Source organism: Leptodactylus fuscus, unplaced genomic scaffold (assembly GCF_031893055.1).
Source record: "Leptodactylus fuscus isolate aLepFus1 unplaced genomic scaffold, aLepFus1.hap2 HAP2_SCAFFOLD_222, whole genome shotgun sequence".
Classification (NCBI taxonomy): Eukaryota; Metazoa; Chordata; class Amphibia; order Anura; family Leptodactylidae; genus Leptodactylus; species Leptodactylus fuscus.
The window spans coordinates 111,388-137,730 of NW_027440245.1; the positions used below are offsets into that span (position 1 = coordinate 111,388).

The following is a 26,343-nucleotide window of genomic DNA, read 5'->3' on the forward strand; positions in this document are numbered from 1 at the left end:
TTGTACATAAGAGCAGTATTATAGTAGTTATATTCTTGTACATAAGAGCAGTATTATAGTAGTTATATTCTTGTACATAGGAGCAGTATTATAGTAGTTATATTCTTGTACATAGGAGTAGTATTATAGTAGTTATATTCTTGTACATAGGAGCAGTATTATAGTAGTTATATTCTTGTACATAGGAGTAGTATTATAGTAGTTATATTCTTGTACATAGGAGTAGTATTATAGTAGTTATATTCTTGTACATAAGAGCAGTATTATAGTAGTTATATTCTTGTACATAGGAGCAGTATTATGGTAGTTATATTCTTGTACATAGGAGCAGTATTATAGTAGTTATATTCTTGTACATAGGTAGTATTATAGTAGTTATATTCTTGTACATAGGAGAAGTATTATAGTAGTTATATTCTTGTACATAGGAGGTAGTATTATAGTAGTTATATTCTTGTATATAGGAGTAGTATTATAGTAGTTATATTCTTGTACATAGGAGTAGTATTATAGTAGTTATATTCTTGTACATAGGAGTAGTATTATAGTAGTTATATTCTTGTACATAGGAGTAGTATTATACTAGTTATATATTAGTACATAGGAGTAGTATTATAGTAGTTATATTCTTGTACATAGGAGGTAGTATTATAGTAGTTATATTCTTGTACATAGGAGTAGTATTATAGTAGTTATATTCTTGTACATAGGAGTAGTATTATACTAGTTATATTCTTATACATAGGAGGTAGTATTATAGTAGTTATATTCTTGTACATAGGAGCAGTATTATATAACTAGTATAATACTACTCCTATGTACAAGAATATAACTACTATAATACTACCTCCTATGTACAAGAATATAACTACTATAATACTACTCCTATGTACAAGAATATAACTACTATAATACTACTCCTATGTACAAGAATATAACTACTATAATACTACCTCCTATGTACAAGAATATAACTACTATAATACTACTCCTATGTACAAGAATATAACTACTATAATACTACTCCTATGTACAAGAATATAACTACTATAATACTACTCCTATGTACAAGAATATAACTACTATAATACTGCTCCTATGTACAAGAATATAACTACTATAATACTACTCCTATGTACACAGGGCCGCCGATAGGCCAGTACTACTGCTACTGGCGTCAGGGGCCCGGCCAAATTTAAAAATGGGGGGGGCCCGGTTTTGGCCCGCCACCGTGTGCCGGCCCCCTGGCGCCCACAGCAGTCATTCTATGTCTGCTGTTTCAACTCAGATCTGCATCCAGAGGACGCAGATCTGAGTTGCAGACATACGCGGCTGAAGCAAGGAGCTGACCTGTGTCAGCTGCTCTCTTCGCTGCTGCCGCCTCTCTCGCTGACACATATGCGGCTGAAGCGAGGAGCTGACACAGGTCAGCTCCTCGCTTCAGCCGCATATGTGTCAGCGAGACCGGCGGCAGCAGCGAAGAGAGGAGCTGACACAGGTCAGCTCCTCGCTTCAGCCGCATATGTGTCAGCGAGACCGGCGGCAGCAGCGAAGAGAGGAGCTGACACAGGTCAGCTCCTCGCTTCAGCGCTGCCGCCGGCTACCCGGCAGTGTAGACGCGATGTGATGACGTCACATCGCGTCTACAACTGTCCGCCAGTAAGAGAGAGAGGCGCCGAGAGAGCAGCGGGGGAACGAAGGAGAAGGTAAGTCTAATGTGGAACGTGAAACTGGGGGCAGATGAAGGAGAGGACGGCATGACACTGGGGGCAGAGATGGAGGGACATGAATCTGGGGGCAGAGATGGGGGGACATGAATCTGGGGGCAGAGATGGGGGGCATGAATCTGGGGGCAGAGATGGGGGGCACATGAATCTGGGGGCAGAGATGGGGGACATGAATCTGGGGGCAGAGCTGTGGAGACATGAATCTGGGGGCAGAGATGGGGGGCACAAGAATCTGGGGGCAGAGATGGGGGGCACATGAATCTGGGGGCAGAGATGTGGGGACATGAATCTGGGGGCAGAGATGGGGGACATGAATCTGGGGGCAGAGCTGTGGAGACATGAATCTGGGGGCAGAGATGGAGGGGACATGAATCTGGGGGCAGAGATGGGGGGACATGAATCTGGGGGCAGAGATGGGGGGACATGAATCTGGGGGCAGAGATGGGGGGGCATGAATCTGGGGGCAGAGATGGGGGGCATGAATCTGGGGGCAGAGCTGTGTAGACATGAATCTGGGGGCAGAGATGGGGGGCACATGAATCTGGGGGCAGAGATGTGGGGACATGAATCTGGGGGCAGAGATGGGGGACATGAATCTGGGGGCAGAGCTGTGGAGACATGAATCTGGGGGCAGAGATGGAGGGGACATGAATCTGGGGGCAGAGCTGTGGAGACATGAATCTGGGGGCAGAGATGGAGAGGACATGAATCTGGGGGCAGAGATGGGGGGACATGAATCTGGGGGCAGAGATGGGGGGACATGAATCTGGGGGCAGAGATGGAGGGGACATGAATCTGGGGGCAGAGTTGGGGGGACATGAATCTGGGGGCAGAGATGGGGGACATGAATCTGGGGGCAGAGATGGGGGGGACATGAATCTGGGGGCAGAGATGGGGGGACATGAATCTGGGGGCAGAGATGGGGGGACATGAATCTGGGGGCAGAGTTGGGGGGGACATGAATCTGGGGGCAGAGATGGAGGGACATGAATCTGGGGGCAGAGATGGAGGGGGGACATGAATCTGGGGGCAGAGATGGAGGGGGGACATGAATCTGGGGGCAGAGATGGAGGGGGGACATGAATCTGGTGGCAGAGATGGAAGGGGGACATGAATCTGGAGGCAGAGATGGAGGGGACATGAATCTGGAGGCAGATGAAGGGTGTATATGAAGCTGGGGGAGAGACGGAGGGGGGACATATAGTTTACAGGTGACTGTAGGAGGATTATACTGTGTGCGGGCACATGAAAAATTAATGAGTTGTCGGAGTCAACATAACAGTGGGTGGGGCTAAAATTCCCACGGCGCGCAAAGCGCGCCGCACATTTTGTCCCTCTTTTGGTTCTTCAAAAGTTGGGAGATATGGGTACTGGGGGCAATGGAAAGATGTTAGAGGGTGGTCGGGGGGGGGGAGGGGGATTGTTGGGGCATCGGGTGTGCGGCACTGCGGAGAGGAAGCTGGGGCAATAATATATAATATATAAGTTTTTAGCTGGAGAACTACAAAGCACACAATACCTCCAAAGGTATGTGTGCTTTGTATTAATAATGATGTAGGCTGCTATGCTACTACATAGCAGCCTGTTTGGGGGTGGGACTTTCACTTTAAAGGAGTGTTCACATTGCGTTTTTGGCCTCCCTTGCCGGGATACGTTGGTAACCAGTCACAATCAGCTACCCACTTATCCCTGTACGGAGAACTGCAGGCCCCCTTTTTTTAATGGCCAGTTCTTCGTGCAGGGATAAGTTGACAGCTGATTCTGACTGGTTACCAACGTATCCCAGCAAGGGAGGCCAAAAACGCAATGTGAATAAGCCCTGAGGATTTATTAGGAGGGCTCTTATAAATGGTGTTGGCTCTCTATAGGGGCTGTCACACGGAGCAGATTATACCTGCAAATAGAATCTGATTAAGCCTTGTAATGCTGCTAAATAAAGGGAAATGTAATACAGAATGGGTATGTCGCAAAATAAGGTAGTTTTAAAATGGCGGGGGGGGGGGCAGACACTTAGGCTGTATGGGGCCCCAAAATTCCTGATGGCGGCCCTGTATGTACAATAATACAACTACAATAACACTACCTCCTATGTACAAGAATATAACTACTATAATACTACCTCCTATGTACAAGAATATAACTACTATAATACTGCTCCTATGTACAAGAATATAACTACTATAATACTACTCCTATGTACAAGAATATAACTACTATAATACTGGTCCTATATACAAGAATATAACTACTATAATACTGCCCCTATGTACAAGAATATAACTACTATAATACTGCCCCTATGTACAAGAATATAACTACTATAATACTACTCCTATGTACAAGAATATAACTACTATAATACTGCCCCTATGTACAAGAATATAACTACTATAATACTACTCCTATGTACAAGAATATAACTACTATAATACTGCCCCTATGTACAAGAATATAACTACTATAATACTGCCCCTATGCACAAGAATATAACTACTATAATACTGGTCCTATGTACAAGAATATAACTACTATAATACTGCTCCTATGTACAAGAATATAACTACTATTACTACTAGTTATATTCTTGTACATAGGAGTAGTATTATAATAGTTATATTCTTGTACATAGGAGTAGTATTATAGTAGTTTATATTCTTGTACATAGGAGCAGTATTATAGTAGTTATATTCTTGTACATAGGAGTACTATTATAGTAGTTATATATTAGTACATAGGAGTAGTATTATAGTGGTTATATTCTTATACATAGGAGTAGTATTATAGTAGTTATATTCTTGTACATAGGGGTAGTATTATAGTAGTTATATTCTTGTACATAGGACCAGTATTATAGTAGGAGTAGTATTATAGTAGTTATATTCTTGTACATAGGAGTAGTATTATAGTAGGAGCAGTATTATAGTAGTTATATTCTTGTACATAGGAGGTAGTATTATAGTAGTTATATTCTTGTACATAGGAGCAGTATTATAGTAGTTATATTCTTGTACATAGGAGTAGTATTATAGTAGTTATATTCTTGTACATAGGAGGTAGTATTATAGTAGTTATATTCTTGTACATAGGGTCAGTATTATAGTAGTTATATTCTTGTACATAGGGGCAGTATTATAGTAGTTATATTCTTGTACATAGGAGGTAGTATTATAGTAGTTATATTCTTGTGCATAGGAGTAGTATTATAGTAGTTATATTCTTGTACATAGGAGGTAGTATTATAGTAGTTATATTCTCGTACATAGGAGTAGTATTATAGTAGTTATATTCTTGTACATAGGAGGTAGTATTATAGTAGTTATATTCTTGTACATAGGAGTAATATTATAGTAGTTATATTCTTGTACATAGGAGCAGTATTATAGTAGTTATATTCTTGTACATAGGGGCAGTATTATAGTAGTTATATTCTTGTACATAGGGGCAGTATTATAGTAGTTATATTCTTGTACATAGGAGGTAGTATTATAGTAGTTTTATTCTTGTACATAGGAGTAGTATTATAGTAGCTATGTTCTTGTACATAGGAGTAGTATTATAGTAGTTATATTCTTGTACATAGGAGGTAGTATTATAGTAGTTATATTCTTGTACATAGGAGTAGTATTATAGTAGTTATATTCTTGTACATAGGAGCAGTATTATAGTAGTTATGTTCTTGTACATAGGAGCAGTATTATAGTAGTTATGTTCTTGTACATAGGAGTAGTTTTATACTAGTTATATAATACTGCTTCTATGTACAAGAATATAACTACTATAATACTACTCCTATGTACAAGAATATAACTACTATAATACTACTCCTATATACAAGAATATAACTACTATAATACTGCTCCTATGTACAAGAATATAACTACTATAATACTACTCCTATGTACAAGAATATAACTACTATAATACTACTCCTATATACAAGAATATAACTACTATAATACTGCTCCTATGTACAAGAATATAACTACTATAATACTACTCCTATGTACAAGAATATAACTACTATAATACTACTCCTATGTACAAGAATATAACTACTATAATACTGCTCCAATGTACAAGAATATAACTACTATAATACTGCTCCTATGTACAAGAATATAACTACTATAATACTACTCCTATGTACAAGAATATAACTACTATAATACTGCTCCTATGTACAAGAATATAACTACTATAATACTACTCCTATGTACAAGAATATAACTACTATAATACTACTCCTATGTACAAGAATATAACTACTATAATACTACCTCCTATGTACAAGAATATAACTACTATAATACTACTCCTATGTACAAGAATATAACTACTATAATACTACCTCCTATGTACAAGAATATAACTACTATAATACTACTCCTATGTACAAGAATATAACTACTATAATACTGCTCCAATGTACAAGAATATAACTACTATAATACTGCTCCTATGTACATAGGTGCAGTATTATAGTAGTATTATTAGTATTTTAGTCTCTGGCTGCTGAAATTTTTAGAATTTTTTGTTATTCACCCCTTTACAATTGATTACATACAATTTTGCTTTCCATCTCACAGTAATCCCCATTGGTATAATATTCTTCTGTACCGCTATAATGTGTAATCACCAGAATGTTACAGGATACAGATAAGTAGACGCTCAGACTTGGAGCAGACGCCTGTGGCACAAACATGACTAAAGTCGCCAATTTTTTTTTTCAACCTTTAGCAGGAACAATTTATTTCTAGGCTTTGTGGAATTGCTGATGTTCTTGTTGAAAGACAAATCTTTTTGCCCCGAGGATCGCTTTGATCTTTGTAATCACAAACGACGAGTGAAAAAAATGGAAAAGAAACTCCGCACTTGACTTATCTGGTTTTTTTTTATGATAATGAAATGATTTTTATTGCATTCAATCTTCTTACAAGTGGTTATTGGAGTCTAAACTGACAAATCACGTAGATATTTGAGGCCGGCGTTTATTCGGACATGAATGTTTGTTTAACATATGGATTTTATATATAGGGCATCAATTCCACGATATTATTTTTATGGACTTTCAATAGGATTATATGATGTGTGGAAGGTCAGTTTGACGCCATCATGTTATGTAGGACCTCCGAGGTGCCATCTCCGACCTACCTGCATTCATTGTATTGAACCGTAGTGAGATTCTACAATCATTTGACAATTGACTTGTATCTGAACATGATATCGGGATTGTGCTCGTCACCTCCATCTTGTATTCTCTTCCGTCTTCTGAGATGGTGAAAGATTCTGGATCCAGCTGTGAGGACGATAGAGATACCATGAGGACATCCGTTTGTGGAATGAGTTTGGGGACAAATAAACATCTCATCGAAGTTCCAAGAAAATAGACAAAAAAATAAGCATTTTGTTTATTCGCCTTGGTTTACAGAACACAAACATATCAGCAGCGTTGTACACAGTCAGGAATACACAGGGGGTCGTGTCTTTGGTGACCCATCAATTTAAATCAAGTTTTTTGAGATTGAAAGGAAACCTGGGATACGTTGGCGTCCTACTACACGTTCGCACTCACTACTGAAGCCTCGCTGGGTCTCTGTATTCTTTACAGCAATCCAGTCCAAAACTAAGCCCCATATTCAAGATGAAGCCTTATAAGAGGGGCAGTATTGTATTTGGATCAGATTTCTTTTAATGCAGCCCAAATTTGTATTTGCCTTTGAGGCAGCTACTTGGCATTGAGTGTTACTGCTGAGCTTACTGTTAATCGGTATACCTAAGTCCGTATTGTATGTAACTCTGACAGTTCATGACCGCTGCCGTTTTGCTACTCACGGTGGCCGGGGCTGCCTAAATAATTATTGCCTCCTCCACCTACTTCTGTGTATGCCCATAGGACTTCCTTGGCAGAGCTTAAAGGGCTAGCACAGTTTTTTTACTTTCCCAAGCCAATTCACTGTGTTCTCTGTGTATACAAGGCACTACCCCCACAGGGAGGTGTCTGAGCAAGTTGGTATCCTATCTTGCTAAATCCTGCAAAAATATACCAGTTATTGTATTTCTGATTACATGTTCAACATCTGCACATTATCTGACTCTAAATTTGTTCTGCCTGTCCTGACCTCAGCCTGATTACCATATTAATCCTGTGCCACCTGTCCTGACCTCAGCCTGATTACCATATTAATCCTGTGCCACCTGTCCTGACCTCAGCCTGATTACCATATTGATCCTGTGCCACCTGTCCTGACCTCAGCCTGATTTCTGTATCTATCCTGTGCTGCCTGTCCTGACCTCAGCTTGATTACCATATTGATCCTGTGATGCCTGTCCTGACCTCAGCCTGATTTCTGTATCTATACTGTGCTGCCTGTCCTGACCTCAGCTTGATTACCAAATTGATCCTGTTCTGCCTGTCCTGACCTCAGGCTGATTACCATAATTTTCCTGTGCTACCTGTCCTGACCTCAGCCTGATTACCATATTGATCCAGTGCCACCTGTCCTGACCTCAGCCTGATTACCATATTGATCCAGTGCCACCTGTCCTGACCTCAGCCTGATTACTATATTGATCCTGTGCCACATTTCCTATCCTCAGCCTGATTACCATATTGATCCTGTGCCACCTGTCCTGAGCTCAGCCTGATTAACATATTGAACCTGTGCCACCTGTCCTGACCTCAGCCTGATTACCGTATTGTTCCTGTGCCAAGTGTCCTGTCCTCAGCCTGATTACCATATTGATCCATTGCCACCTGTCCAGACCTCAGCCTGATTACCATATTGATCCTGTGCCGTCTGTCCAGACCTCAGCCTGATTACCATATTGATCCTGTGCCACCTGTCCTGACCTCAGCCTTATTACCGTATTGTTCCTGTGCCACGTGTCCTGTCCTCAGCCTCATTATCATATTGATCCAGTGCTGCCTGTCCTGACCTCAGCTTGATTACCATATTGATCCTGTTCCACCTGTCCTGACCTCAGCCTGATTAACATATTGATCCTGTGCCGCCTGTCCTGACCTCAGCCTGATTACCAAATTGATCCTGTGCCACCTGTCCTGACCTCAGCCCGATTACCATATTAATCCTGTGCCGTCTGCCCTGACCTCCGCCTGATTACCATATTGATCCTGTGCCACCTGCCCTTACCTCTGCCTGATTTAACATACTGCACAAACCCAACCTGTCCTGACTGCAGATTGTCCTCTTCTTTGTCAGCCCCCTTGGTGCCACACTCCAGCTTGATATGAGATTAGGTGACATATTACAATCACAATGACCCTATTTCTATCTGAATAGCATCATTTACATTGGCAGCAGGAAAGATTAGAAAGAGTTAAGGCATTAGAGAGATCAGACTACTCAGTGTTGGTTTGTAGTCTGTAACCATTGAGATACACAGGTCTTCATAGGAACTGTAGACATCAAATTTTACATTTCCAATCTAGGCTTTTTGCAAAGTTGTCAATGCTTGAGATCAATAAAATACTACAAAAAGTAATCTTATCCCTAAAGAGGAAGAATTCATTTTAAGACATTTTATTTCTTGCCGTGACTTGATCCTGAGAAGCCACCAACATGTCCAGAAGAAGGAATGTTATCTTAAGCTTGTAATCTACCCAAGAACAAAGGCTATTTTGGACAGTGTATTCCCGGTAATAACAGGCCATAAAAGATTACTTTACTATTTACCTTAATGCCAGCAAAAAATTCTTGGCTCTCCAGAGTCAGGCTGAGAACATCTGGTTGTTCCAGGTTAAAGCTGGAGACGCTGCAGTAGATCTGTAATACAATGCGATGATGGAGTGAGGTGGGACAATAATGAGAAGTCTGATAGTAATATATCAGCATCAAAGCACATGAGAATCCTGGGGATGCGCAAGGGGTAACAGAGGTGAACACAGATTAAGACTGAAGAACCTTGAGAAGATCTTGAGATGGGATCTATGACATGGTGACCTCTTATGGATGGGAAAGACAAACTATAAATATGATAGGACAGGCTTTAATACCTTTAAACGTTAGTCTTTTAGAAGGAATTTAGGCTAGGTTCACTGGGGGTCCCGAATGACGGAGACTCCAGAATAGACGTGAACGTTAGATGGTAACAAAAACGAAGTCTTTCACCAAGTCAATCTTCCAATAGGACTCCAAATTACCATTGAAGTGGCCATTGATATTAGTGAAATGTTGTCCAGATTAGACAATGTGTCCTGACTCATCTTTGGTGCCAGATGTTGGGGTAAGAAGAGTCAAACTGTTGATCCTGGTAGGTGGTTTGGTCTACTCTAACCATCAATATGCATGCAAGTATATGTTGGGACCAGGAGTTGTCAGTTGACCATGAATTTGGTTAACAGTTACCAAAAATGTATTGCCAGCTTTAGACCAGTTTCAGAAGACTAGTGGCGTAAACAGAAGAAGTGGAATCTCCATAAGGTTCAAGGTTTTTCTACCTGTGACAAAAGTGCCTGGTGTTGGTTTCCCCATCTACCCTTTACCAAGACCCTTAGGCTCATTCTACACCTCATGCTTGATAACAATGTAATTCTTGCCCTGGTCCTTGCCACCCAATAGGAAGAGCAATAGAACAAACCAGGGCTGCTTCCCCCATCCAGGTCATCAAAAGATAAAATGTGACTTGGTGGCAAATTCTATTACTATTCTGATTTGTATCCACATTTTGAATAACCAGAACCAAGGTGAAGTATCTTAAACCAAAAGTCGAGTAGTAGCCTTGGCCAAAAATCAAATAGAAGAAATAATTTTCTTACCCGATCTCCAAGTCTGACATTGATGCCATCCAACTCTATGATAGAAAATGTCTGCACTACAGCTTCTTGTCTAAGTTCTTCCTTCTGTCCACCACTCGATAGTCTGGACCATCGTACGATGAACCCTAGAGAGCTGTTCATAGAAGGAGCTTCAAAAGAGCACTTGAGATGAACGCTGGTGCCCACCATTTCTGGCACGATTTCCAGGGTAGATGGAGATTCAGGTAGAAGACTTTGAGAGTTTGATTCACCTAGAAATAAATATTCCAAAAATAATCAGATAAAAATCCCAATAAAATAACTCCATATGATCATTCACCAAATTTACCTGTACATACACCATTGACTTCTATCTCGCCATCATCACATTGGGATCTGGATTCTGGAACCACTGGGAAAAAAAAAGAAATTGTAACAAAAATGTAACAAAAATTTAAATTTTGAATAACGTTCTCCTCTGAAAGATACAACTTTTATGAACTTCTTCAATGGAATTTTCCATAGAATTTTCCTAAAATCTAAGTAAATACATTTCAAGGAGTTGTCGATTGAGAATGGACAGGGATTGGTTCCATTTACATGACTTGGGGCTCGGAATGCCCAGGTCCAGCTTTATAAAATAAATTGAATTTCCCGGACAACCCCTTTAACTTTCTTCTGGATCAACAGAAGGGTTGAAATTAGACACCAATTATGGTCCACTATTTGGTCAAAATATTGATCTGCAGGACATCTCCGCTGCTACATCCATTATGTTCGAATGGCAACCCTAGTCTTAAAAAATTATTTTTTCAAGGACGCGAATGTCATATGGCCATAGTCCTTGGTGCACATACAACTTGACCCAGATACATATTGTCTCTCGTCACAGTCTATAACTAGCTACCCACTCTGTATTCTGTTTCTACACTATATGGCCCCACATACTCACTGGAGGACTGGTTCATGCAAGAACATAACATTTAGATGATGTCATACTCAATCAAATCAACGCTCGTTTCTTAAAGACTATGGAAAATTTTCCAAAATGGAAATGATGCATTATGTCAACATTTCCAAGCCTAATCATCAATGACCTCTCACGAGGAGTCAGAACTCTATGACCTGACTTGGGTTTTTCCCTTTGAGTGCCATGAGTCTCTCCATGTCTCTCCATGTTGTCAGATGCAACTTTTTGTTTAATAAACTTTACCAAATTGTGTAGGATCTGCATTCAATCTGTACCCATGGATGGAGGGGTGGTGATGGAGTAGATGAAGAGGGCTCAGTCCTCCAACCCAACAGTGTCAAATACCCACCATTCACGATTTGTCTCTTCTCCTGTATTGATGACCTTGACCAAATTCCCAAACCGACTATGGATTCAGGGACAAGGATACTCTGCCACCCTTACTGTTCCTCACCACCAGTAGCAGGACTTACCCTCTGCACAGTAGCCCATACACCCCTGGGTAGGCTGCAACAAATACACAAAAAAGTCTCCACAATTTCTAACAGTCACTGGGATCCGGAAGAGGCAACAATCCTTGGTGCTACTGAAGAAGAACTGCCACGTGGCACAAGCTGTGAGCTGCCTCACCTCCCCCGGGGTTGGCAGAGATTCGGATTCCCTTAGAGACAACCATACCGGAGCTTGTGTGCCACAGTGGTTCATCTGCCAGAGGAAACAAGAGAGTGGGGTCAGCTTATTCAGTGTACTAAATACATCATCTTACATAGCCGGCCTATAGATAGGTCACCACTGCTCATGGTCATCTCTTATCCTACGTTTTAGTTATTTCTCAGGTTTTCTATCCTTATATTTGAGTTCTATGTAATTTTTTATGACTTTCTGATCATTAAAAATATTTCTTAACTAGAATCTTCCAGATCCTACTATTACACCCACAAGAAGATATCAAGTACATGGACCATTAGAGAATGGGTGCACTGGAATTACATTGCAGTTCCCTACAAACATGGTGACAGAAGCCCCACTACTCAAACTAATGATGTCATAAAGACAACCATCCTGCGACTTATAATACACTGAAAGATGTTCTAATGTATCTATAACATGGGAAATAATTGGATCAAATATTTATAAATAATGATGATGATGGCAAATATTGGTGAACCGTCATATAATAACCACAAAGATCTAACACACAGTCATATATGAATACATAGTATAGTAGTTATATTCTTGTACATAGGAGTAGTATTATATAATAGGAATAATATGCAAATCTGTCTTCCATGATGTAATTAGGAAGTCAGCTGCTGCCTCAGTGTTGCAAACCAATAGAGGGCGCTCACTGGAATGTGCAAGCCTGTCTTCCCTGATGTAATTAGGAAGACAGAATTTCAGTGAAATAACCCAATAAAGGTTTGCTCCCTTTATTGGGCTATCTCACTGAGATTCTGTCTTCCTAATTACATCAGGGAAGACAGGCTTGCATATTCCAGTGAGCGCCCTCTATTGGTTTGCAACACTGAGGCAGCAGCTGACTTCCTAATTACATCATGGAAGACAGATTTGCATATTCCAGTGAGCGCCCTCTATTGGTTTGCAACACTGAGGCAGCAGCTGACTTCCTAATTACATCATGGAAGACAGATTTGCATATTCTTCTCATGGTCCCTTGTGAAGTGGAGTGCTAAAGGCTTAATAAGTCTCCACACACCTATATGGTGGTCTCTCCCCAAGGAGTAACAATATCCCCTTAACCCTATTATATAATAGTGTATGTTAGTATTACAATAGTCAATATTACTATTCTTCATCTCTTTTGCTAATTCTTCCTATGTGTAACAAGATTGACAATACTAATACCTCCACGCACTTGGTTGGCATCTCAGCGGGCTTATCAAAGATCATAAATCTGTACCATCCAGATGTGAGAGAGTGGTCACATATCAGGTCATGAATAGCAGATTGCTGGAGTCTGGAGGAGTCAAAGTCCAGACTTCTGTAGGGATTCTGGAGGATGTTATGTCCCGTGGGCGAGCACTCCGGTGCTATGGGGGATATAATGAACCCTTGTTATATAGACTGAAATAATAACAATCATAAGAAACATTACACTTAGAATGTGTTACAATAAGAGACAGTGACCATCACTTAGATCATGTTCTACAAGTAATGCCATTAATTCTAAGTCTACGGCTGGATATCTTCAGATAGTAACATTTGGGATAAGCTTTGACACTGCCATGGCTAATATGGAGGTAGAGAATTAAAGGCATCATCTTAATATGGAACTATGGGAAGGACAATCCCTTTATGTATGTATGTTGCCTCTTGTATAGGTCGTGAACGTCTTGTAGGTTCCAATTTTGTTCCTTTCCTATGACACTTATTATGGCAATTGTCAAAGCAAGTCAATTATCTTAGCCGTATGTTTGTTGCATGTGGAAGGAAACTGGAGCAACACAAACACGGGAAGGACATGCTAACCACACGCAGATGATGCCCTGTAAGGCAGCCATTACTGTACCTCGGTCATCTTACAGTTCACTATCCGGGACGGCTGCAAACAGTTTAGTTACTTTTTAAAAGTCTTTGATAAGTTACATAACTGGAAACACATGGAGGAGACATCTGCTCGGGGTCACCATCCAATATATAATGTTCTTTACACGGATTGTGCAGTCACCTTGCAGAATAACAATGGCAGATAAGAACATTGCATCTGGTAACAATAATCTGTCTGCAAATTGGAAACATTCCCTGTGTTGTCCGTGTAACATCATGCATAGTAAATAGTAGGAATGCTGACATCTGTAATGTATGCAGAAGGATTGGTACACAATCCTAAGAATCCAACGTCAATGAAGTCTATCCTCCAAATACAGTTATCTGTAGAATGTCTGGGTCACAGCAGTCACGTCTCCATTTCTGCAACAGTTCTGCTGTCTTCTTCTCCATTGTCTCATAGATTCCTAAAATGTCCAGTGAGCCTCAGACCAATGGGGACAATTATAGGCAGGTCAACAGGTGGCAGCACATGATAGGAGGAAGAAAGAGAGGCTGGAGCCCCAAGGAGGGGGTGAGGGATGTTCTTATGGGGGACATGCGGATGCGCTGTGTATAGGGGGCACATGGCCACACTATCTATGAGATACATGTGGCTACACTGTTTATAGGGGACACATTGCTGTACTATATGTAAGGACATGTGGCTACACTGTATAAGAGGTATATGTACTTAAACTCTAAATCTCAGCATTTAGCTGCATTATACAGTATATGGAGGACATATGGCAGACCTATTTATAAGGGACAACAGGTTGCACTGTATATGGAGCACACCGGACTAATAACGACTGTCAGAAGAAACCAGTCTAAGAACAATATCACTGGCAGCAGATGCCGGGCTAAGAACAATATTACTGGCAGCAGACACCGGGCTAATAACAATATCACTGGCAGCAGACACCAGGCTAATAACAATATCACTGGCAGCATACACTGGGCTAATAACAATATCACTGGCAGCAGACACCAGGCTAATAACAATATCACTGGCAGCAGCCACTGGGCTAATAACAATATCACTGGCAGCAGCCACTGGGCTAATAACAATATCACTGTCAGCAGACACCAGGCTAATAACAATATCACTGTCAGCAGACACCAGGCTAATAACAATATCACTGGCAGCAGACACCGGGCTAATAATAATATCACTGGCAGCAGACACTGGGCTAATAACAATATCACTGGCAGCAGCCACTGGGCTAATAACAATATCACTGTCAGCAGACACCAGGCTAATAACAATATCACTGTCAGCAGATACCAGGCTAATAACAATATCACTGGCAGCAGACACTGGGCTAATAACAATATCACTGGCAGCAGACACTGGGCTGAGAACAATATCACTGGCAGCAGACACCAGGCTAATAACAATATCACTGGCAGAAGACACTGGGGTAATAACAATATCACTGGCAGCAGACACTGAGCTAATAACAATATCACTGGCAGCAGACACTGGGCTAATAACAATATCACTGGCAGCAGACACCAGGCTAATAACAATATCACTGGCAGCAAATACCGGGCTAATAATAATATCACTGGCAGCAGACACCGGGCTAATAACAATATCACTGGCAGCAGACACCAGGCTAATAATAATATCACTGGCAGCAAACACTGGGCTGAGAACAATATCACTGTCAGCAGACACCAGGCTAATAACAATATCACTGGCAGCAGACACTGGGCTAATAACAATATCACTGGCAGAAGACACTGGGCTAATAATAATATCACTGGCAGAAGACACTGGGCTAATAACAATATCACTGGCAGCAGACACTGGGCTAATAACAATATCACTGGCAGCAGACACTGGGCTGAGAACAATATCACTGGCAGCAGACACCAGGCTAATAACAATATCACTGGCAGAAGACACTGGGGTAATAACAATATCACTGGCAGCAGACACTGAGCTAATAACAATATCACTGGCAGCAGACACTGGGCTAATAACAATATCACTGGCAGCAGACACCAGGCTAATAACAATATCACTGGCAGCAAATACCGGGCTAATAATAATATCACTGGCAGCAGACACCGGGCTAATAACAATATCACTGGCAGCAGACACCAGGCTAATAATAATATCACTGGCAGCAAACACTGGGCTGAGAACAATATCACTGTCAGCAGACACCAGGCTAATAACAATATCACTGGCAGCAGACACTGGGCTGAGAACAATATCACTGGCAGAAGACACTGGGCTAATAATAATATCACTGGCAGCAGACACCAGGCTAATAACAATATCACTGACAGCAGACACCAGGCTAATAACAATATCACTGGCAGCAGACACTGAGCTAATAACAATATCACTGGCAGCAGACACTGGGCTAATAACAATATCACTGGCAGCAGACACTGGGCTAATAACAATATCACTGGCAGCAAATACCGGGCTAATAATAATATCACTGGCAGCAGACACCGGGCTAATAATAATATCACTGGCAGCAGACACTGGGCTGAGAACAAAATCACTGGCAGCAGACACCAGGCTAAGAACAATATCACTGGCAGCAGACACTGGGCTGATAACAATATCACTGGCCGCAGACACCGGGCTAATAACAATATCACTGGCAGAAGACACTGGGCTAATAACAATATCACTGGCAGCAGACACCAGGCTAATAATAATATCACTGGCAGCAGACACTGGGCTGATAACAATATCACTGGCCGCAGACACCGGGCTAATAACAATATCACTGACAGCAGACACCAGGCTAATAACAATATCACTGGCAGCAAACACCGGGCTAATAATAATATCACTGGCAGCAGACACCGGGCTAATAACAATATCACTGGCAGCAGACACCGGGCTAATAATAATATCACTGGCAGCAGACACCGGGCTAATAACAATATCACTGGCAGCAGACACCGGGCTAATAACAATATCACTGGCAGCAGACACCGGGCTAATAATAATATCACTGGCAGCAGACACTGGGCTAATAACAATATCACTGGCAGCAGACACTGGGCTAATAACAATATCACTGGCAGCAGACACCGGGCTAATAATAATATCACTGGCAGCATACACCGGGCTAATAACAATATCACTGGCAGCAGACACCAGGCTAATAACAATATCACTGGCAGCAGACACCAGGCTAATAACAATATCACTGGCAGCAAATACCGGGCTAATAATAATATCACTGGCAGCAGACACCGGGCTAATAATAATATCACTGGCAGCAGACACTGGGCTGAGAACAAAATCACTGGCAGCAGACACCAGGCTAAGAACAATATCACTGGCAGCAGACACTGGGCTAATAACAATATCACTGGCCGCAGACACCGGGCTAATAACAATATCACTGGCAGTAGACACCGGGCTAATAATAATATCACTGGCAGCAGACACCGGGCTAATAACAATATCACTGGCAGCAGACACCGGGCTAATAACAATATCACTGGCAGCAGACACCGGGCTAATAATAATATCACTGGCAGCAGACACTGGGCTAATAACAATATCACTGGCAGCAGACACTGGGCTAATAACAATATCACTGGCAGCAGACACCGGGCTAATAATAATATCACTGGCAGCATACACCGGGCTAATAACAATATCACTGGCAGCAGACACCAGGCTAATAACAATATCACTGGCAGCAGACACCAGGCTAATAATAATATCACTGGCAGCAGACACTGGGCTGAGAACAAAATCACTGGCAGCAGACACCGGGCTAATAATAATATCACTGGCAGCAGACACCAGGCTAAGAACAATATCACTGGCAGCAGACACCGGGCTAATAATAATATCACTGGCAGCAGACACCAGGCTGAGAACAATATCACTGGCAGCAGACACCATGCTAATAACAATATCACTGGCAGCAAACACCGGGCTAATAATAATATCACTGGCAGCAGACACTGGGCTAATAATAATATCACTGGCAGCAGACACTGGGCTAATAACAATATCACTGGCAGCAGACACCGGGCTAATAATAATATCACTGGCAGCAGACACCGGGCTAATAATAATATCACTGGCAGCAGACACTGGGCTAATAACAATATCACTGGCAGCAGACACTGGGCTAATAACAATATCACTGGCAGCAGACACCGGGCTAATAATAATATCACTGGCAGCAGACACCGGGCTAATAATAATATCACTGGCAGCAGACACTGGGCTAATAACAATATCACTGGCAGCAGACACCGGGCTAATAATAATATCACTGGCAGCATACACCGGGCTAATAACAATATCACTGGCAGCAGACACCGGGCTAATAATAATATCACTGGCAGCAGACACCGGGCTAATAATAATATCACTGGCAGCAGACACTGGGCTAATAACAATATCACTGGCAGCAGACACTGGGCTAATAACAATATCACTGGCAGCAGACACCGGGCTAATAATAATATCACTGGCAGCAGACACCGGGCTAATAATAATATCACTGGCAGCAGACACCGGGCTAATAATCAAATCTTTTACACTTTACTTCTAGGTCACTGGTTCTATATTGATAATATTAAATCTGTATTGTACTTGTTTTAGGTCACTTCAATGGCTTTGCATACACATAGGTTACCATGAGATTTACTTTACACCCTCATTGTATACATCGGCTTCAGCTGGGGTCAGTTTTACTTCTGGTCTCCACCTCACTGACATGTCAGCCATGAATACCCTTCTTGGGTCCCCCGTCTTGTAACAGCTGCTCAGCCTCAGCTTTATGTCCCATTTCCAATTGCATCAAAGTTCCAGGCTTGTGAACGCTCCGAGATTTATTTACCGGCCACTAATCCTCCTCATTGTGGGGATCCCAAGTGTTTAGCTCAGGATTCTGCGGTATATGGTGAAGGGCAACGAGACGCTACAGACGGATAAATCCCACATTAACATCAGTGCATTTGTGTACAAACACAGTGACTGATGGGTAATTCCAGCTGCTGGGTCAGTCTGTGTCCAGGAGAGGTCCAAGATGTATACAGCATGGCCTCTGTATATGAAGCCGTCTGCATCTGACTCTGTGCAGATATTAGCTGATCAGTGAGGGTGTCAGACCCCCGCTGATGTCATTGATGACCTAAGATGACTTAACCTGCCTACTTTTTATACTGGCTCATAAAGCAGTCTCCATAATTTGACAATTCCAGTTCTCTGACTTGTCAGCTTTGCTGTATAGACTGGGATGTCATAAACAGAGCCATCTCATTATAGAGATATTATAGATATACTATTTAAGGGTAGGTACTTAATGATTGCTCTATTGTATAGCTTGAGACTGGATAGTATACACCATACACATGCAGATAGGTCTCTCTATGCAATCTCCTGGTTATTCCCTGGTCTCTGGGGGGCGCTGTACTTCTGCTTCTCGTTTTCTTCTATTTCTTGCACATTCTCCAGTTGGTCTTGCTATAGTCGGTGGCATTCTGCAGATATTTTTACATTCTCCAGATCTGTTTCTTGCTCCCCCTCCCTCTGCTAAGCTGATTATCATTGTGAAAATCCTTGTTCTATCTATCTCAAGATGGGTTGCAGGTCACATGAATCATCTCTATAAAAGTTTTTGCAAAGGGGAGGGGGGTATTAACTAGGAAGTGCAGGAGATAACAGAAGAAGGGTGCTGAGTAGAAGCTTTCTATCACAACCAAAGCACACTGCTCACAGTCACATCAGTACATGTTAGTACTTCTCTATATATGTCCTGCATGGTACTGTAGTGTCTCCTGTGATAGAGAGAGACAGTTATAGAGCAGATTCTCTTGTACTCACTGTGTGCAGTGTATGGATGTGAGTCTCAATCGGGCTATAGAATGCAGAGGGGAAAACTGCTACAGATTATAGAATGTAAGATACATAATGACTATATAGTGTTACTCCTCATACACATATGGCCCATGGGTTATGTGTGATATTGCATTAAGCCTCATCCACCTGCACGGCCATGTTTTTCTGATCCTGGACGTATCGATGACATTAGATAATCACTTAGACTGGGTTCCCCTTTAAGGGTCTTGCAAGGTGGAGATCTGACATTCCACATTGTACAATAAAATCTGCTCCTCCTGCCCAAAACGGACTCTGGCCGCATAAACATAAGCTGTGGATGGGCCAATGGCTGGTTCTTCTTCACCATCACATTTGTTATTCATGTGATCGGAATGTCTCTCCAGAACAGACACACGAGAGGCGCAGCCAACGAAACGCAGGACGGACAACCTGTAAACATCCAGAGCGCCGCGGCCAGGACACAGATGTACAGCAGGAGCTTGGCCCAAGACTCTGCAAGTGCCTCATACACAGCATGGGGAGCTTAAAGGGGAACTCCACATTGTCTAACCTAAGTCATAGATCTCCGCTTTGGCACATGTTTATTTGACCCATGCCACCACTGTAGGGTGAGCCAGATTAATGGGACCCTCTATGGTCTCCACCATTTAGCCTGGTGATGGAGACCACCTCACCCCTCACTCTCGCTCTCTATGATCTCCCCATGGCCAGGAGGAAGAAGATCAATCAATTACTGTAGAGGGCAAGACAGGGGTCGGGAGGGGGGTGAAAGGTGAGACTCCTGAAAAAGCAGAGGAAATCTTCTAAACTGAAGAAGAGAACAATCCTACAAGCCAATGGGGCTTCCATAGACACATGCATGCTCAGCCTAGTGACTATGTGTACTAGATGGGAGAACAAGGGCTCAATCCTTCTCTTAATACCTGTTGCCATATCTTAGGAGGACCCCATAGACCAGTGGTTCTTAACCTTGTTTGAGGTACCGACCCCACCAGTCCCATCTGCACATTCACCGAACCCTTCTTTACTAATGAATCAAATATGATTTTTTTCCAAATTCACGGCATAGGTATATATTTTTTTACTGGTACACAAAATGAACCGTGCATAGGGCCTAGGGATCGATGAAACCCTGGTTAAGAACCACTGCCATATACATTAGGTAATCTAACGTGTATGGGCTGCTTAGGTGTAAAGCTGGTCATATATTAGAGAGCTCAGATGTCATTTAGGTTTTTTTTTGTTATGGTTGTCATCTTAGACACCCCTTAGTGAAAACAGTAAATCCCTGATAGTCTCTGCCATGGTCTGGTCTGGGGCATTGTTTGGTCTGTGGCATGGTCTGTGGTATGGTCTGGTCTGGGGCATGGTCTGTGGTATGGTATGGTCTGGGGCACGGTCTGGTCCGGGGCATAGTCTGGTCTGGGGCATGGTCTGGTCTGGGGCATGGTCTGGTCTGGGGCATGGTCTGGTCCGGGGCATAGTCTGGTCTGGGGCATGGTCTGGTCTGGGGCATGGTCTGGTCTGGGGCATGGTCTGGTCTGGGGCATTGTTTGGTCTGGGGCATGGTCTGGGGCATGGTCTGTGGTATGGTCTGGTCTGGGGCATAGTCTGGTCTAGGGCATAGTCTGGTCTGGGGCATGGTCTGGTCTGGGGCATTGTTTGGTCTGGGGCATGGTCTGGGGCATGGTCTGTGGTATGGTCTGGTCTGGGGCATAGTCTGGTCTAGGGCATAGTCTGGTCTGGGGCATAGTCTGGTCTGGGGCATAGTCTGGTCTGGGGCATAGTCTGGTCTGGGGCATAGTCTGGTCTGGGGCATAGTCTGGTCTGGGGCATGGTCTTGTCTGGGGCATGGTCTGGTCTGGGGCATAGTCTGGTCTGGGGCACAGTCTGGTCTGGGGCATAGTCTGGTCTGGGGCATGGTCTGGTCTGGGGCATGGTCTGGTCTGGGGCATAGTCTGGTCTGGGGCATAGTCTGGTCTGGGGCATAGTCTGGTCTGGGGCATGGTCTGGTCTGGGGCATGGTCTGGTCTGGGGCATAGTCTGGTCTGGGGCATAGTCTGGTCTGGGGCATAGTCTGGTCTGGGGCACAGTCTGGTCTGGGGCATGGTCTGGTTTGTGGCATAGTCTGGGGCCTGGTCTGTGGCATGGTCTGGTCTGGGGCATGGTCTGTGGAATGGCGTGGGGCCTGGTCTGTGGTATGGTCTGGTATGTGGCATGGTCTGGTCTGGGACATGGTCTGGTCTTGGGCATTGTCTGGTCTGGAGCATGGTCTGGTCTGGGACATGGTCTGGTCTTGGGCATTGTCTGGTCTGGAGCATGGTCTGGTCTGGGGCATGGTCAGGTCTGGGACATGTTCTTTTCTGTGGCATGGTCTGGTCTGGTGCATGGTCTGTGGCATGGTGTGGGGCCTGGTCTGTGGTATGGTCTGGTATGTGGCATGGTCTGGTCTGGGACATGGTCTGGTCTTGGGCATTGTCTGGTCTGGAGCATGGTCTGGTCTGGGACATGGTCTGGTCTTGGGCATTGTCTGGTCTGGAGCATGGTCTGATCTGGGGCATGGTCAGGTCTGGGACATGTTCTTTTCTGTGGCATGGTCTGGTCTGGTGCATGGTCTGTGGCATGGTGTGGGGCCTGGTCTGTGGTATGGTCTGGTATGTGGCATGGTCTGGTATGTGGCATGGTCAGGTCTGGGGCAGGACTGTGGCCTGTTTTAGTCTGTGGCATGGTCTGGTCTGTGGCATGGTCTGGGACCTAGTCTGCTCTGGGGTCTGGTCTGGGCTTCCATTGATCAGATGCAGATCTGCCACCTGGCACACAACATGGATCAACTACAGATATCTGTCTTTGGTCAGTATTCTCAATGATCAGCAGAAAGTAGTCTAAATTGACTTTTTACACTTTTGGCCGCCATATTTCACATGTAAAACTTTATGTATTAAAAAATGTAAAGCTACAGTTCATGGATCTAAGTGGAGCGTCTTCTGCCGCGTGTGCAGGGATTTCTGCAAGTAGAACAGAACAGCCGAGATCTCTGTAACAAATCTGCTGCATGTGAACAAACTCTTGGAGAAAGTAAGAATTGAGCTGCGGCCCATTGACCCGACATGATGTTTATAAGCAGATTATTGTCACTGTTATTATAGCGGGGGCGGGGGCAGTCATATCGCACATGGATCTGAAGATTCACCATGCACGTCTCCCCAGGACCCTGGAGGTTAGACTGCTGGTTACTATAGGCAGAAGAAGATCAAAGCGGCAGATAAATGGTCTGATAAGAGGCGGCGGCCGCGCGCGCGCGTGTGTGTGTGTGTGTGTGTGTGTGTGTGTGTGTGTGTGTGTATATGTATAGCCTGCAGTGTACACAAGGATACCATATACTCCTGCCCAATACTGTCTTACACATGGGCAGTAACCTATCCTGACGTCGCTCCTTCAAGTGTTTATAGCGAGCAATCTGCAGGGGATGAATACTTTTGCAACCATTTGCAAAGACCTTTCACCTCCTCCACCCCCTCCAGTTCTTTCCATCCTTCTACACTGATTCTGGCGCAGTTGGAATTTTCTCTCTAGCCCCCGCCATTCCTGAGTTATCCGTGTAGTTAGTTTCAGCACCTGATATGCTAATTAGGCTATCTACTGTCAGGTGGGTGGTCTTGGATTGGAGCAGACAGTCTGGAACCGCCCACTTGACAGTAGTGTGCCTCATTAGCATACTGGGTGATGAAACTAACTGCATGGATAACTCAGGAATGGCGGGGGCTAGAGAAAAAATTCCAACTGTGACGAAATCAGTGAAGGGGCAACTAAGGTAGGATGCAAAGAGTTGGAGGTGGTGAAAGGTTCCCTTTAAGTGGCTGCTACCTTCAAGCCATAGTTTGCATTTGCTTCCAGGCTATGTACCTTGTAGGTTCAGTAACGTGAGGATTGTACATGACATATGTGAATGTCATAAGCTGCTACTTTATCGCAGGCAACATCTGGTTCCCATTTTATGTCCCTTTAATTTACCTCTTCACCCCAGACCTGATATTACTGGAAGTCTCAGCAGAAAACAAGACGTTCTGTAAATGCATTGCAGGGGATTTCTGGTTTTGTGCAATTTGCCAAATTTCTAATTCATTTTGTCTTATATGTTCATCATTTTCAGGCTGTAAACCTCAGGTGACTACTTATACAGCTGAGGGTTTGCTACAATTGTATCCACTTGGGCAATATGGGAGGTACATCAGCTGTACAGATCGCTCTCCTGCCCTTACAGTTTGTTACAATGTATCAGTGCAGGTGAAATGTATCAGACTGGAATCCAGGTTATTAGGGGGCAGGATGAAAAGGAAGATTACATTTGGAAACAGCAGAAATAGCAATTCCTTTAGGGATTTTCCAGGACTTCTACATTGATCAGTGGGGTTCGGCACCCAGGACCACCACAGACCAGTTGGTTGATCACAATGATGTGATGATCACTGCGGCCTCTTCACAGCGCCATATATTGTATAGTGGTTGTGCTTGGTAATGCAGCTCAGCCCCATTCACTTGGATGGGACTGAGCTGCTGCTGTACCATGCAACTGATGAATGTGATGTGATCGATGCAGGAAGAGCAATGTGGTCTGTTCCAACAGCGGATCGGTGGGGGTGCCTGATATCAGACAAGCACCTTTCATATATTGATGACCGATCCTAATGATAGGATTTATATACTGTATAGTCCTGGAAATCCCCTTTAAATGAGCCAAATCCAGTCTGTCTGGACAATAGCGAGGAATCAAAATTTCTACAACACCTAACACATCCATACTCCAAACTGTGCAATACCTCATTTACCCTGTGGTGGCGCTGCAGGAGAGTTGAACCCTTACTGAATGTTTCCCCTACAAATGACATCTTATCGCTGGGGCTCCAGCAGAAGACACTTCGTGCAGGTAGGGAGAGAGAGTGCCCCTTTAAGTAAATTTAGATGTTTACATTACAATATTATACAATGTATCAAGTAACGTATCCAGACATCTCTAAATGGAACACAGTCAACAGCGTACAGCGCCATGGAGGATGAGGGCGCTATATACATCACTATGTATAGAAAGTACATGCGCATTATATACTGTGTATACAGGGAAATTCTCCCAATATATAAAGTTACTTTGACTTCTATTAATCACTATTGACTCGTTCTGGACATTAGACCTGCGCAGGGATGAGATTGGAGCCTTAGAGATTGGTGTATTAGAGAAAAATCCTAAAAGCTCCCCAGACCCCGATGATATTACTAGTCTGGGTCATCAGTCTTGGTCAGCCCAGGAATTTTCAGCCAGAATCCTTCTAGTCCAAACACAGCCAAAGGATACATGAAATACTAACTGCAACAATGTAACAATATAAGATAAATAAACAAATTCTTACCTTGCTGACAGTTTCCAGTCTTCCATACCATCAGTATAATCCAGATGGCAGTATATGTTTGTACAGCGATGACCCCCATAGTAACAGATGGGATTACAGCCTAACACAATGTCACGAATCTCCTGCAGTGAGGCTGGAGAGTATTCACAGTGCTGCGAGCTCCATCAGTTTCCATGTGAGGATCCGCACTCCAGTAACGCTGCGTAGCAGACAGAGCCCAGGACTGTGACAGTGTCCACCTCTGTAATACTAGCCGCAGGGCCGGCACGCCTACCGAGCCTCCACCGACCAGCAACAGCAGCAGGAGGAGCATCTGGGATGGAATTTCTTATGTGCTTCAATATTCCCATAAAGTCCCATTCACATGGGGGAATCCGGACTGGAAAATCTGCTCTGTACATCTGGTGGTCCCAACCTAGTCAGGAGACGGGACTGCTTGCATCATAGTGATCCCAGGACATGGGGAGTCCCTGCAGGGATCTGGAGCATCTTAGATCACCATCTTATGTCACTAGTAGGGTTGAGCTGATCTTGAGATTTCAGAATCAATTTTAAAATCCGATTTCCGATCATTTACCAGCTGATCGCGATCGTGAAATTTGCTCGATCACCAATCGGGATCCGATCTTTCCCAATCCCCCTAGTCACTAGTCGTCTCCTGACTTGGTTTGCACCAGGAGTTTATATAAGGACTGGATTTTCTGGGACAGGTTGGCCCTTGTGCTTGGACCCTAAAAGGGAAGTCCAAGACCCATGCAGAACCTTAGAAGGTTTCTTGTTCAATATATTTGTACAATTGAAATCCATTAATCTAGTAATCCAGAATATCTGATAATCCGGCACTAAACTGTTCTATATTCTGTTTATATTGGCATGTGTTGTGATAAAGGGGTAATCTATCTCTGGTACTCGCCATCACATCGGGGGCCCCTTCACAGTAGCATTGCCGGCCACCTACCTGCACATTTATATGTGTCCGGGATTGCTGTGCATGGCGCACACAGTGGAGGGGGTGCAGCGCTACACCGGGCCTGATCCATATTAGCAGGGGGTGCAAATTAACATACACAGATATCATAGGACCTCAGGGC

The 26,343-nt window shown here is 43.4% G+C and overlaps 1 protein-coding gene across 1 annotated transcript in view; it reads right to left on the reverse strand.

The window, feature by feature from the left end:
• The window catches only part of VWDE (von Willebrand factor D and EGF domains), a 79,288-nt gene extending 53,807 nt beyond the window's left edge, over positions 1-25,481 (reverse strand). The window contains exons 1-7 of the mRNA XM_075261585.1: positions 25,253-25,481; positions 13,319-13,503; positions 11,926-12,157; positions 10,832-10,894; positions 10,504-10,754; positions 9,422-9,511; positions 6,879-7,023 (exon numbers count right to left, since the gene is read on the reverse strand). Of these exons, the coding sequence (XP_075117686.1) occupies positions 6,879-7,023; positions 9,422-9,511; positions 10,504-10,754; positions 10,832-10,894; positions 11,926-12,157; positions 13,319-13,503; positions 25,253-25,331 (1,045 nt within the window). The 5' untranslated portion in view covers positions 25,332-25,481. The remainder of the gene's footprint in view (positions 1-6,878; positions 7,024-9,421; positions 9,512-10,503; positions 10,755-10,831; positions 10,895-11,925; positions 12,158-13,318; positions 13,504-25,252) is intronic.
• Positions 25,482-26,343: the final 862 nt, after the last annotated feature.